Source organism: Tachypleus tridentatus, chromosome 10 (assembly GCF_004210375.1).
Source record: "Tachypleus tridentatus isolate NWPU-2018 chromosome 10, ASM421037v1, whole genome shotgun sequence".
NCBI classification, from domain to species: domain Eukaryota; kingdom Metazoa; phylum Arthropoda; class Merostomata; order Xiphosura; family Limulidae; genus Tachypleus; species Tachypleus tridentatus.
This window is the reverse complement of record NC_134834.1, coordinates 140,126,127-140,139,276: the sequence shown is the minus strand read 5'-3', so window position 1 is coordinate 140,139,276 and position 13,150 is coordinate 140,126,127. Positions and strand designations below refer to the sequence as shown.

At 34.3% G+C, this 13,150-nt stretch overlaps 1 protein-coding gene across 1 annotated transcript in view; it reads left to right on the top strand.

The window, feature by feature from the left end:
* Positions 1-12,085: 12,085 nt before the first annotated feature.
* The window catches only part of LOC143228522 (transient receptor potential cation channel subfamily A member 1-like), a 52,774-nt gene continuing 51,709 nt past the window's right edge, over positions 12,086-13,150 (top strand). The window contains exon 1 of the mRNA XM_076459766.1: positions 12,086-12,166. Within this exon, the coding sequence (XP_076315881.1) occupies positions 12,086-12,166 (81 nt within the window). The remainder of the gene's footprint in view (positions 12,167-13,150) is intronic.

Here is a 13,150-nt window from a genome sequence, read left to right as displayed (position 1 = left end):
TTAGTTTAGGTGGCATAAATAACTAGTGGAAGGATACATTGGAAATTTCATTGGTTTATTTTGAAAATGGTTAGAACCGTTAGATGGTAGAAAAATAAATAACTGAATCAACAAAACGTAAACTAAGGAAAAATATTTGGAAAGCAAAACTAACGTCAATATTATCCTGACATCAAGATTGACTGAATAGTAGTTAAAGCGTTATCTAATACCAATAGTAACTGTAATATGATACTAAGGCCAGAAATATGTACGTTTTTATGTTTCGTTGTTGGCATAATTCTAGTTGGTTAACCTCAAACAGAGGTTAACCTAAGTTTGAAAGAGCAATATATTGAAGAATGCTGATATTTTTATAGTCGTTAAGAAAATCCACAATAAAGCAATTATATATATATGTATTACATAATAGCGTATGTGTTCAAATCATATTAGTAATTTATGTTAGGTTACTTTCGAAGGGTCATGACAAAGTTATTGTATTGTGTTATAAAACCACTTTAAACATAAGAAAAAAGAAAGAGATATAAGTACACAGAAATCAATATTTGATTGTTTGTAATTAAGCACAAAGCTACACAATGAGCTATCTGTGCACTACTCATCATGGGTATCGCAACCCGGATTCCAGTGTTGTGAGTCCGCAGACATACCGCTGTGCCACTGGAGGGCATACAACAATAAAACGTTAAAGTGTACAATAACCGTAAGACCGGCAAGGTCAGGTAGTTAGGACGCTTGACTCGTAATCTGAGGGTCGCCGCTTCTAATCTCTGTCACACAACACCTACTCGCCCTTTCAGCCGTGCAGGCTTTATTTACATTGTGGCGGTCAATTTTTCTATTCGTTGATTAAAAAAAAAGATTAGCCTAAGAACTGGCGGTGGATGGTGATGACTAACTCCCTTTTCTCTAATCTTACACTGGTAAATTGGGGACGGATAGAGGAGATAGCCCTTGTGTAGCTTTGCGCAAAATTCAAAACAAACAAGTTATTGTACATGATAGCAGGTTAACTTATTATAAGCTGTAATATTACATATTATACTCTATCAGATAGAGTGATTAAAGTGTGACACTAAGTGCTTACTTCTTATCTGAGCACTCACTGATTTAGATCCAAGTTGTATTAAAATGTTTTTGTAATATTAGTTAGTTAAATTTCTGTTTCTGTTTGTGTGTTGTTATAATTCATTCTCTTTCATGAAAAAAAAAAAAAAACAGTGTGACGAAAAGCAATAACAACATGCTTCAAGGTATGGCAATACATAAGAAAATTTATTGTGTACAGCTAAATTTTTATTGGATTAGAATATAAATATTTAGTATGGAGATGTTGTTTTTCATAGAGAATATGTTTTTTTATGGGAAAATTAGAAAATTACCCAAAACAAGTACGTTTTTTGTCTTAAATTGGTACTCTACTGTATGTGAGAAACAGTACAGTATCAACCATTCTGAGAACAGTGGCAGTGCTTGTGTCTTAAACACTGTGTTGTATATAATATGCGAAAGGTAAGATAAATTAATAAACATAGTATGCAGTGGTTCTCATACATTTATAATTAAAACACATTGCCTTCGTTGCAAGTTTTTTCATAAACGTTTTACTATCTATGTTTGTTTTGGCTATATGAACTACGAGTAATTGAACCCAGTATTTCGCATTTTAAGTTCATAAACTTACCGCTGATCCAATAGAGAACTCTTATACTTAAAATATACTCGGAGACATGACGTCATGATGAAAAATCTCTGAAAAAAATATTTTTTCTCATAATATACTCTAATTTCAATAAATAATAAAAAGCCTTCTAATAAATTCTTCCAGCTTACACATTATCACTGCTTCAACGAACGATAAAAATACCTTAAATAAACCAACTTTCCTTGACCATGGTATGAATAAATAACAGGAAGCCGTTGAAAAAACTCTTCAGAATTACAACATGCTCTAATTTTAATGAACCATAAGAACACATTTCTTTCTACTTACAATATATCCTTGTTTCAATGAATAATAAGATCTTTTTAAATAAACTTTTCCAACGTACGAGAATACTGATTTGAATGCACAAAAAAAGCTTTTTAAGAAACACTTCAAACATACAACAAAGGTAACCTTTATTGAAGGATAAGAAGCTGTTGAATAAACTCTTCAAACATGTAGCATGCCCTGATTTTAATTAAGCCTCTTAATAAACAATACCTACTTAGAATATACCTTGTTATAAATAAACAGTTAAAAACCTTTGAATAAACTACTTAAAATTACATGTTCTAATTTCAATGAACAATAAAAAGTATATCAATAAATTCTACCAGTTTAAAACACACCCTGATTTTAATAAACCATAAGGAGTCTCTTAATAAACTATTCCAACACACAACAATCTTGATTTCATTGAATTATAAGGATCCTGTTAAAAACTCTTCCAATATATAACAACCTTCATTTCAATAAACTATAAGGAGCTTGTTAAGAAACTCTTCCAACATACAACAACTTTCATTTCAATGAACTTTAAGGAGCCTGTTGATAAACTCTTCCAACGTACAACAACTCAATGAACCGTAAGGAGACTGTTAATAAACTCTTCCAACACAAAAAAATTTTCATTTCAAAGAACTATAAGGAGCATGTTAATAAACTCTTCCAGCATACAACACTTCATTGAATTGTAAAGAGGCTGTTAATAAACTCTTCCAACATAAACAACTATCATTTCAATGAACTGTTAGGAGTCTATTAATGAACTCTTCCAAAATACAACATTCTTAATTTATTAAACTATAACGAGCTTGTTAATAAACTCTTCTAACATAGAACAACTCATTGAACTGAGAGAAGCCAACATACAACAACCATCATTTTAATGAAATGTAAGGAGCTTATTAACAAACTCTTAAAACATAGAACACTTTTAATTGCTATGAATTGAAAGGAACTTGTTAATAAATTCTTCCGACATACAACAACTTTCATTTCATTGAACTGTAAGGAGCCTAGTAGTAAACTGTTCCAACATACAACAATTGTCATTTCAATGAACTGAAAATAGCCTGTTCATGAACCCTTGAAACATACAACATCTTTAATTTTAATGAACTGTAAGGAGTCTGTTAATCAACTCTTCCAAAATACAACAACCTTCAATTCAATGAACTATAAAGAGACTTTTAATAAACTCTTCCAATATACAATAACTTTCATTTGAATGAACTATAAGAAGTCTGTTGATAAACTCTTGCAATATACAAGAACTTTCAGGGTTATAATGCGACTGTTAATTTAATTTTCCGACATAAAACAATCTTCGTTTTAATGAATTATAAGAAGCCTGTTAATAAAGTCTTCCAACATATATCAGCCTTCCTTTAAATGAACTATAAGGAGCCTGTTAATAAACTCTTCTAACATACAAATCCATCATTTTAATGAACTGTAAGAAGCCTGTTAATAAACTCTTCTAACATACAAATCCATCATTTTAATGAACTATAAGGAGCTGTTAACTAACTTTTCCAATTCACCAAAAACTACTGTTTGAATGGACGATAAGCAGCATTTTCTGATTCTCTTGTCGCTGAGTTCGACTTCCAGCTTTTGCAAGTGAATTGATATATTATTAGGGTATTTTAATATATTCTCGTGGGTAATTTTTACAAGCTATCATTTCGAGAATTTTTTTGTAAAGAGAAAAGAAACAACTAGGATACCATGTAATATAAAATATGTATTCAATTGAACAAATTCCGACAAGTTACATTTGCATTGCTTTCTCTACCATTGGGATGTCTCATGAATAGTTCCTCTATTTCGCTTTATTACATCTCCGCGATACTCAGTAAATAGTTAAGTAACTTATTTTTTACTAGACACTGTGCTATGATAAACTGTATACTAGTTGCTTTACTAAACAAAATAGAAGGCATTTAAACTAAGATGAAATGTTAGTGAAAAGTTCTCTTCAGATCCTAAAGTTGCCATCTTCCGAGAGTATTCACTGATCATGGGATCTGGTTGGTTATTTGTTGCGTACGAATAAGGTGTCACGTTCTTCAGTTTTCTGTGTGTCTGTGACGAGCTTAATATCCAGGTTACCCAACTCCGGCCTATATTTTTCTTTCCACACATACAGATACACTAGTTTCCCAATTAAACGTTTTCTCAAATGCGAGTATTCTCTTTGTAATCTAATTTGTTTCACAGAACTGCAAATTTAAACTTTCTTAAAGTTGTTTTGGTTTTAATAACGGATTTTCAATAATTCAACTACTCCGACTTCGAAAACAATATTCATCTTTGTATCACGTAAGGAATTTTCGAAATCGGTAAAAAAAAACCTTCTTACTTAGATTAATTATACCACAAGTATAAAATAAAATATGCTTGGGTCATTTATACAACCTTTGTTGTCATAGTAACGAATAAAATTATAAAAAAATAAAAGTAATATCAAAATGCACGCACAAAATAATACTATTCAGAAATGACAAGTCATGCGGTCACATTTTTTGTTCATGATTAACATGACTTACATCTTATACTACCTCAAGATCATCATAGTTATGAGTCTTTTTCATTCATGTGGTTAAACACCTGTTTCTCTTGATCTCCTCTATTCCCTACCCTACTTAATGCATCCACATCAGAATGTTTCTTACCTCAGAATCATCATATTGCCAAAAAATGGCCATCTTCCTACTCCCGATAATGGATCTTCAAGAACTATTAGTTACCTAAGGAGTGCATGACTTGTGATAATGGTAAACTTTCTACCATATAGATAACAAGAAAATGTTCTAATGCCAAGCATTTCTACTAGACATTCATGCTGGTGTAGTGGGTACTTCATTTCTGGTTTAGCCAGCTATTTGTTCTGATAAGTTATTTAATGTTTCTACCTGATTTTGTCTAACTATGATAATGCTGCTCCTATAGTAAAACCTGATACATTGGAACTTAGAATAAAGTTCTTACTGAAATAAAGATGCTTCTAATAATGATTTTTTTTCTTAAACGCTTCTTTTATTTTTTATTTTCACTGAAAACTTATCTCTCTTTGTCAGTTCAGTTAATGCTCTTGCCAGAACTGGAAAATGTAGTGGAAACAATTTCTATAAAATCTTACAAGTCCTTAAAATATGCATATTTCTTTTACTGTTTTTTTACCCTTTCTTTGTAGGAGTTGGCATTTACTTGACCTCAGCTTTACGTTTGTCCTTCTTAATATGCTAAATACATGCTTAGTTACTCTAAGTGTTCTTCTAAACTTGTGACAACTATAACATCATATAAGTAACAGAAATATTCCAAATCTTTGAAAATTTACATTACATAACCCAAGTGCCATTTTATAAAACTGGTATTTCCTTTATCGTAATATGAAAGCAGTTTCAACTTTATCGCCTTCTTCTATCTTTATTTGTCAATAATTTGCAAGTCTATAGTAAAAACGTAACTACTTTAACCACACCTAGTGGCACAGCGGTATGTCTGCAGACTTAAAACGATTTGTGATTAATTAGAAACAAATGAACTAATTTAACCTCACATGCAGGGGCGTAGATCCTGGGGGGATGGGGGATACTTCCTCCTTCATTTTAGGTGGGGATATGGTGCATACAATTATTCCCCCTACAGATTGGTCTGTTGAATTGTTTTATTGCATCACAGGCCTACAAACTGTGTGTTTGTTCTTGTGATTCTCGTGTTCTTACCAATCGAATTACATAATTAGGCCTAGATGTAGGCTTTTTTAGTAGCCGAAGTGTACATCTTTAATATAGGCGTGCTTTTAAGTTTTTCGATCTAAGCGATAGTTCGTAAGTATCAGTCAATAGGCCTAAGTATACATGCAAGACTTGTAAGCACTATCACAGAATCTACCTACGTCTTGTATGTAGAAAATTAAGTAAAATTTTCATCACAACAGATTGAACAAAGCATAAAATTCAAAAATATTACTCTCAAGCGTAAACTCCTGTGATCTAGAACCGGTTTTATTGGCGAACGCCTTACTCTCCTTAGCTGCCGAAGTCGCTGACCATAGTGTACGTTTAGTGTACAGTTAACAACAGGTTCGGGCCGCTCGGATCCAGACGCGCCCTACATCACCCCCTCCGCTCCCTTTTAGTCTGAGCCTCGATTTTACAACAGGGCTCATTAGACCTGTGTTTGTGGCCCTCATTAATCCATGAAATTTCAGATTATCACCGCCCTTTAATAAAGTGCTGGTGCTTTATGGTAAAAGAACAATATATTCTTTTATCATAGATAGTAAAAGTATTGTATTTCCTTGTATAATTAGAACACAAAAGGAGCGATTTCAACGGCCTTAAGCCTCTACTCGAATTTTATTGCTAGTTTTTGTTTAGATGTTTTTATTTAATAGAAGTGCTTATAGACATTATATCACAACGTGTTTACCTTTTGATGAGCTTTAACAGGAATATAATATATTTGTGATTGTTTAAGTATTTTTTGAGAAACGTGCAATTACTTGTGTTGTAACTAGCACACATTATTGTCCCAGCGATGCCCAGGTGGTCAGTCGGCTCGGTAGTCACTGTAAGTTTCGCGCGTTCGACTTAAATACATTGTACAGTTCATTCCCACTTCCATTCTGTTCTATCTTCGTTCGTTGTACGTTGGAGTTTTTCAATAAAGACTGTATTTTAGCTTGTTGAGTCATCTGGTAAACAGATTCCAATTATGACAAGCAAGTGTCTGAAACTTTATGATATTAGACAGTTCTGCAAGCCAGTTACTAGTACTACAAGTGACTAGAAACTTGCCATACAGAGGAAATACCGTGTTCATCAAAGGACGAGTCTGAAAATGCTTGTGCAACTATTGCACATCATGAACTACCAGATAGCTGTGAAACAAGTTTGTTCAGTAATGGAAAATCTGACACTCCACAGATACAGCGTGGAAAGCCATATCATCCAGACGCACAAGTAATACCACAACAGAAAGCAAAATATCAAAATATCAACTTCCAGGGTAAGTGGTTTGATGAGTTTCCATGGCTGCACTTCGACAATCAGACTCAAAAAGTCATATGCTTTCATCGTGCCAAGGCGAAAAATAGAAGCCTTTTTACAGGAAAATTAGAGAGGCCAGTGGAGTATACCTTTATATCCACCGGTTTTTGGAACTGGGAAAATGCAAAATAGAAATTCAACGAACACCAATCCTCCTCTCAGCACAGATTAGCTATATCTCCAGAAGGTTCACTTGATGTAACTCCAGTGACTGTCCAGCTACATGGAAAAAAGAAGCAGCAGGAAAAGTGCAAAAGAAGTCTAGCCAAAATATTCAGTAGTTTACGTTTCTTACTGCGTCAAGGTTTAGCATTACGTGGACATACTGATACGGAGGGGAACTTCCTGCAACTAATGAAGCTCCTGGAAGAAGAAGATCCTGAGTTGACGGCCTACTTGTCAAAGAAAACCACATTATCATCACCTCAGACTCAGAATGAAATAATGGAGATGTTCAACCATCAAATACTGAGGAACATAGCACACGAAGTGCAGCAAAGTAAAATCTTTGCATCAATGGTTGATGGCACTCAAGATGTTACAGGTGCCGAACAGGAAGCAATATGTGTACGTTACGTAGATGAGAACCTTGACGTCCATGAGACATTTCTTGGTTTGTACAGTGTTTCCAATACAACTGGTGAAACAATATTCTCGACTATACTTGATGTACTGACTAGACTCAATTTACCACTGTCAGGATTAAGAGCACAAACTTATGATGGAGCCGCAAATATGAGTGGTGCGTACAGTGGAGGCCAAGCAAAAATAAAAGAGAAGCAATCGTCAGTTTTGTTTTTTCTCTGCGGAGCACACAAGGCTAATTTAATAATGCAACATGCAGTTGAAGCTTGTGAATGTGTTCGAGATTCTATCCAGTGGGTATGTGAACTTGGTATCTTGCTTCAGAGATCAAGCAAATACAAGACATTCTTTGAAAATATTGTATCATCAGACAGCTACAATGTTCCAGTTAAATACATCTGCTCACTGTGTCCAACACGCTGGTTGTGCCGCCTATCTGCAATTACATGTGCTAATGATCACTACAGTGACATTGTTGATTCTTTGTCTGAATTAGCAAATGAAAAATCAGATGTAGCAGTGAAAGCACGAGGTCTGCTGGACAGATTTGACAAAGAAAAGACAGTTTTAGGATTGTTGATGGCTCAGCATCCACTAGCTTTATTAGAGGAACTAAACCGTGCATTCCAAGCAAAATCAACGACAATATCTGGCATGATTGAAGCATCTGCAATGACAGTTGAGCAATTGCGGGTATTGCGAACAGAGGAAAATTACAACAAGATATTTGATGAAGCTGAGAAAAAGGTAATATCCCTAGGTCTGGTGCCTATTGAACTAGCACACCATTCTGCAACAGCTACAGATTACTACAGAAGCCAATATTTTGAATTTGTGGACACAGTCATAGATCATCTGACCACTAGATACAATGCAGGCAACAATGACTTGAGGCAATATCTGGCACTTGAGAACATGATCACATCTGGCAAGTTTGACAACTCGGTTATAAACTTCTATCCAGAAATCTCTGAACAACAGCTCGAGTTTCAGTTGCCCATGTTCAAAGGAACAACAAAAGCAGTATCTCTGAAAGGTGCGAAGGATGCTTACTGTAAAGTGCATGAAACAAGCTGGTAGATGTTTAGTGAAGTGTTTCTTCTCATGAAAATTTTGTCCAGTATCCAGCTGCGAATGTGAACGCAGCTTTTCTGCATTAAGACGATTGAAGATGTGGTTAAGGTCAACTATGTTTTAGTGCCGTCTCAACCGTATGGCAGTTTGTCACACTCACAAAGATGAGGTCGACAAGATAAATATAGAAGAGCTTATGAAAGAGTTCATGAACAGATCATCACAAAGGAGGTCTACGTTTGGGAACATGTAGACTAGGGAACTAAATGAATCTTACTTCAATGAAAAGTATGAATAATTATGTGCTACATTGTTAGTTAGTTATCACCATTAGATTCCATCTAGGAATATAGGGCGCAATCGCTTGCGGATTCTTCAACAAGTATTTAGGTGAGTAGGTTGTTAGCCCACAGCACCGAGCCGTCCCTAAATTAGCAGTGTAAGTCATCACCACCCGCCGCCAACTCTTGGGCTACTCTTTTACCAACGAATAGTGGGATTGACCGTAACATTATAACACCCCCATTGCTGGGAGGGCGAGCATGTTTGGCGCGACGCGGGCGCGAACCCACGACCCTCGGATTACGAGTCGCACGCCTTACGCACTAGGCCATGCTAGGCCGTGCTACATTGTATTGATGTGTAATTTTCAAGAGTTCGCAAAGACATTTTAATTATTTTTATCAAACAACATGAACAGTTTTTCAGTAGATATAAACTTTTCAAGGGTAATTACTAATTTTATTAATATTTGAAAACGTAATTTATGCAATGAAAGTTATTAGTAACCTTGTCAAGTATAATGGCCATCTTTTATACTGTGCAGTGTGCAGGAATAAATTCATGTGGCAGCTAATTTGTGACACATTTGTCTTTATTCTATTAACATTTTAAAAACTCTTCATAACTCCTCACTTATACAAACCTATATGGAAACCTTGAAGTATCGTGGCAACAATATTACTCTGTGACTACATGTTTACAGCTTTCAAGTTAACGTAATCAGAGGTTACCAATTTGCAAATTGAACAGTCCACATAAGTGGTTACAAAAATTATTCCCCCCATCGGGTGTAAAAAATCTACGCCCCTGCTCACATGTTTAGTGTTTATTTTATATTAAATAACGTATTTAAGGGCAATTCATTTAATCTTCCTGAAATCAAGGAAAACCTTAAACAATTATTTTTAGAACTATCACAACTGGCGATAGATTAAAAATACAACAATCCTCTGTTACTCTTTGTTCAAGCATCCCTTGTATGCATATTATAGACTTACTACTGTTTAATACAATCCCTGTTTTACCTTGTTTTAACAATACGTGTTTTACCTTGTTTTAACAATCCGTGTTTTACCTTGTTTTAACAATCCGTGTTTTACCTTGTTTTAACAATCCGTGTTTTATCTTGTTTTAACAATCAGTTTAATCACCTTTTCTCACAAATATATTTTATCATTTCTCTAGTATTTACACTAATTATTGTTCGTGCTTATTTTCTTTATTTCATAGAATATAATACCAATCTATATTATTCTGCTTTGTAGATCATTTTTTATATTTCAAATTATGCTCTTCTGCCGCAGCTATTTTCTTTTTGATACTATATGTTTAGACAGTATTTATTTATTTATTCTCACTTACACTTAAAACTATATAGGAATTATTATTTTTCAAGTTATGTCCTCTACTTTACTGCAACAATAATCTGACTTCTGCCAGTTACTTCAGTTATTATAGTCAGTCTTTCAAGTAGTTTTCGTTTTTACAAAATCTCCTGTTGGGATGCTATATTGGCTGATTTAGGTGTAGAGACATCTGTGTAGCTATGTATATGTCTGAAATGCTCTTTCCGTACATTATTTCACTTTATTTCACTATTGTCTACTTTTTTTCCCTTTCTCCTTCACTATCGCGATTATTGTAACAAACACTACTGGTACTGTCTCTAGGATCATGACTTTTCTTTTTAATCCTTTTACGTGAACACTTAATCTTGTTATCATGCTGACTTCGTGGTGTGTCAGGTACAGGTAGGAGTATCAGTGCTTTTGTGTTTCGACTTCTGACCCTTAGCTTCATTATTTTGTTTAATGCTGGTGTTCAGCATTTCACTCCAGATTGAGTTAACAGGAAGATGTTATTTGTTTTCACTTTTGCGCCTAAATCCTTTCAAAACTTAAAATCTTATTTCTACACGTAGCTTACTCATGGTAACGGATATTTCAGTGTCATAATCTTGGATGAAAGTATGCCCTAAAATACCATTTGTTTCCAACACTGTCTGCTTACAGATGTAGAAAGAATGTTCAAGTTTAAGTTTCACTATTTCTATTTGAACATTACATTTGTCTGACGTTTTAATGGGATGTCATATTACAAAAGTTAAGATACTTTTTGAAAAATTTTTCCATGCATTATCTAACAATGTAGGATATTTCTTCATTAAATCTACACTTGGTAGGGAAGATCGAATGCCTGTGTCAACTGAAAACTGACATTTTACGCCTTTTATTGTACCTATTGGCGTAACGTTGTTAAAACGATTAATGCCCAACTCTTTTTTGTTTTTCTTTATCTTTATAACTACTTCTCATTTTGTTGCATAATTCTGGTTGGAATACGTCTTTAGATCTTTTAAGAACACTGGTTTTACATAATTTTTTGTAAACATTTTATTAAAACTTTTGTTCAGCCTGTGGGAATTTTCTTATTTTCTACTTTTATTCGGCATCTCTTTACTAGCCACGTGGCCTCTTAATCCACAATTTAAAAATATGTGCTAGTTTACCGCATTTGAAACATATTTTGCTCTTGGACTTATTTTGATTCGTAATCTGTCAGTTTTCTCAGTCATTTTTGTTATTTACAGAGTTTACAGAAAAACGATAAGGTTTGTATATCTGCTTCTCGCACAGCTTCTCTCCAGTCGCTATATCAGGTATGTTTAACAGAGTTATATTATATGCGTTTGCTTCATTCAGGTTTCTCATGTTACATTACTCAGAATTCGTTCATAGTCTGACTTAAAGTGTCTTGTATTGTTAATTCGTGAGAGTGTCCTTATGCATTGCAATGTTTATTACCTAGCTCCTGTAATCTGTGACTACCCTAACTGATTCTTTTCTCTGCTGGGTTAAGCAGTGAATTTCTGATAGTACTTATTTAGTGTTTCTTGTTTGCACTATTCTTGTGTCACTTACGAACTAGATACTGAAAGTCTGCAGTTTTTGTGAGCTTGTCATGTTATGCTTCACATGCTATTCTTAGTCTTAGTATATCAACTTTCTGGGCGTCTTCCCATCCTGATATTTTAGCAGCTTCAATGTCTTTCATCAAATTTTATATAGAAAAGTAGTGTAGTACTCGTTAAATGTGTAAATCTGCCTATCCCTGCTCTGACACAGGTTATTTTATGGCAGCCTCAAAAACTGCCTATGTCCATCCATTACTTGTAGGTCGTTAACCCTTTTCTATTTTAATTTATTAAGCAGCCTTACTCATATTTTAGTTCGTTTAATACTACTTTATTTTAGTGCTAGATTATTTTTATGGCTAATTTTGGCTTTTTTCCTTATTCTTTACAACCTGTTATTGGTTACCCCAAAACCCTGAAGCATTAATTCACAAGAAACACTATCTAGTCGTTGGGTTCGACTTACATTTGTTAAAAATGAAGTTAGTTATTCATTATCAGAATATTTTGTTATATGTAGTTGCAGGTAAAGCTCACAAGCCACCAACTTGAGGAAATTTATGTGTAGAAGAAAGAAACAACTCGGAAACCGCATAACAAAAAACATATTTTTAAGTAAACAAATTGCGATAGCTCACGAGCAATTCCTCTACTAAAGCTGACATTTTTTCAAAGGTTCTACTGAAGAGTAGAAAGGGTATATTCTTTTCGCTCATCATTTTAACTATAGATTTATGCAAATATTTAATGTTGTGTTGGCGGAACCAAAAAGTTAACAACTGCACATGTTTCTTAGCTTTTCATCGGTTGTTAACCTAGTTCTAAAAACGAAACAAAACCACAATGACTGTTTCTTGGCTCCAAATGCGTATTTATCACGTAACATTAAGGCATCGCACCAGAACTTGGACCTACTGTCCCGATATCTGTGCGTTCCAATATCTTATCTGCATGTCTGATATGCCTAGAATCCGGGCTTCTCAAACTGCGCCCAGTTTATGTTTCCTTTCATAGATCACCATTCTATATGAATCAAGTTTGGTATTTTTATTTCATTATCACCTTAACTTTGAACTCTTCCCTGAACGTAGTGTGAGATATTCATATATACCTTAACAGTATATCCCAGACTATAATTTTCTCGTCAACCAGAAGATTTAATGGCTTCTGCTTCTTGTTAGTAAAGCGACTTGCTGGCTCATCTCTTTTATTTATCTAATGATACAGGCTTAGGATGCATTT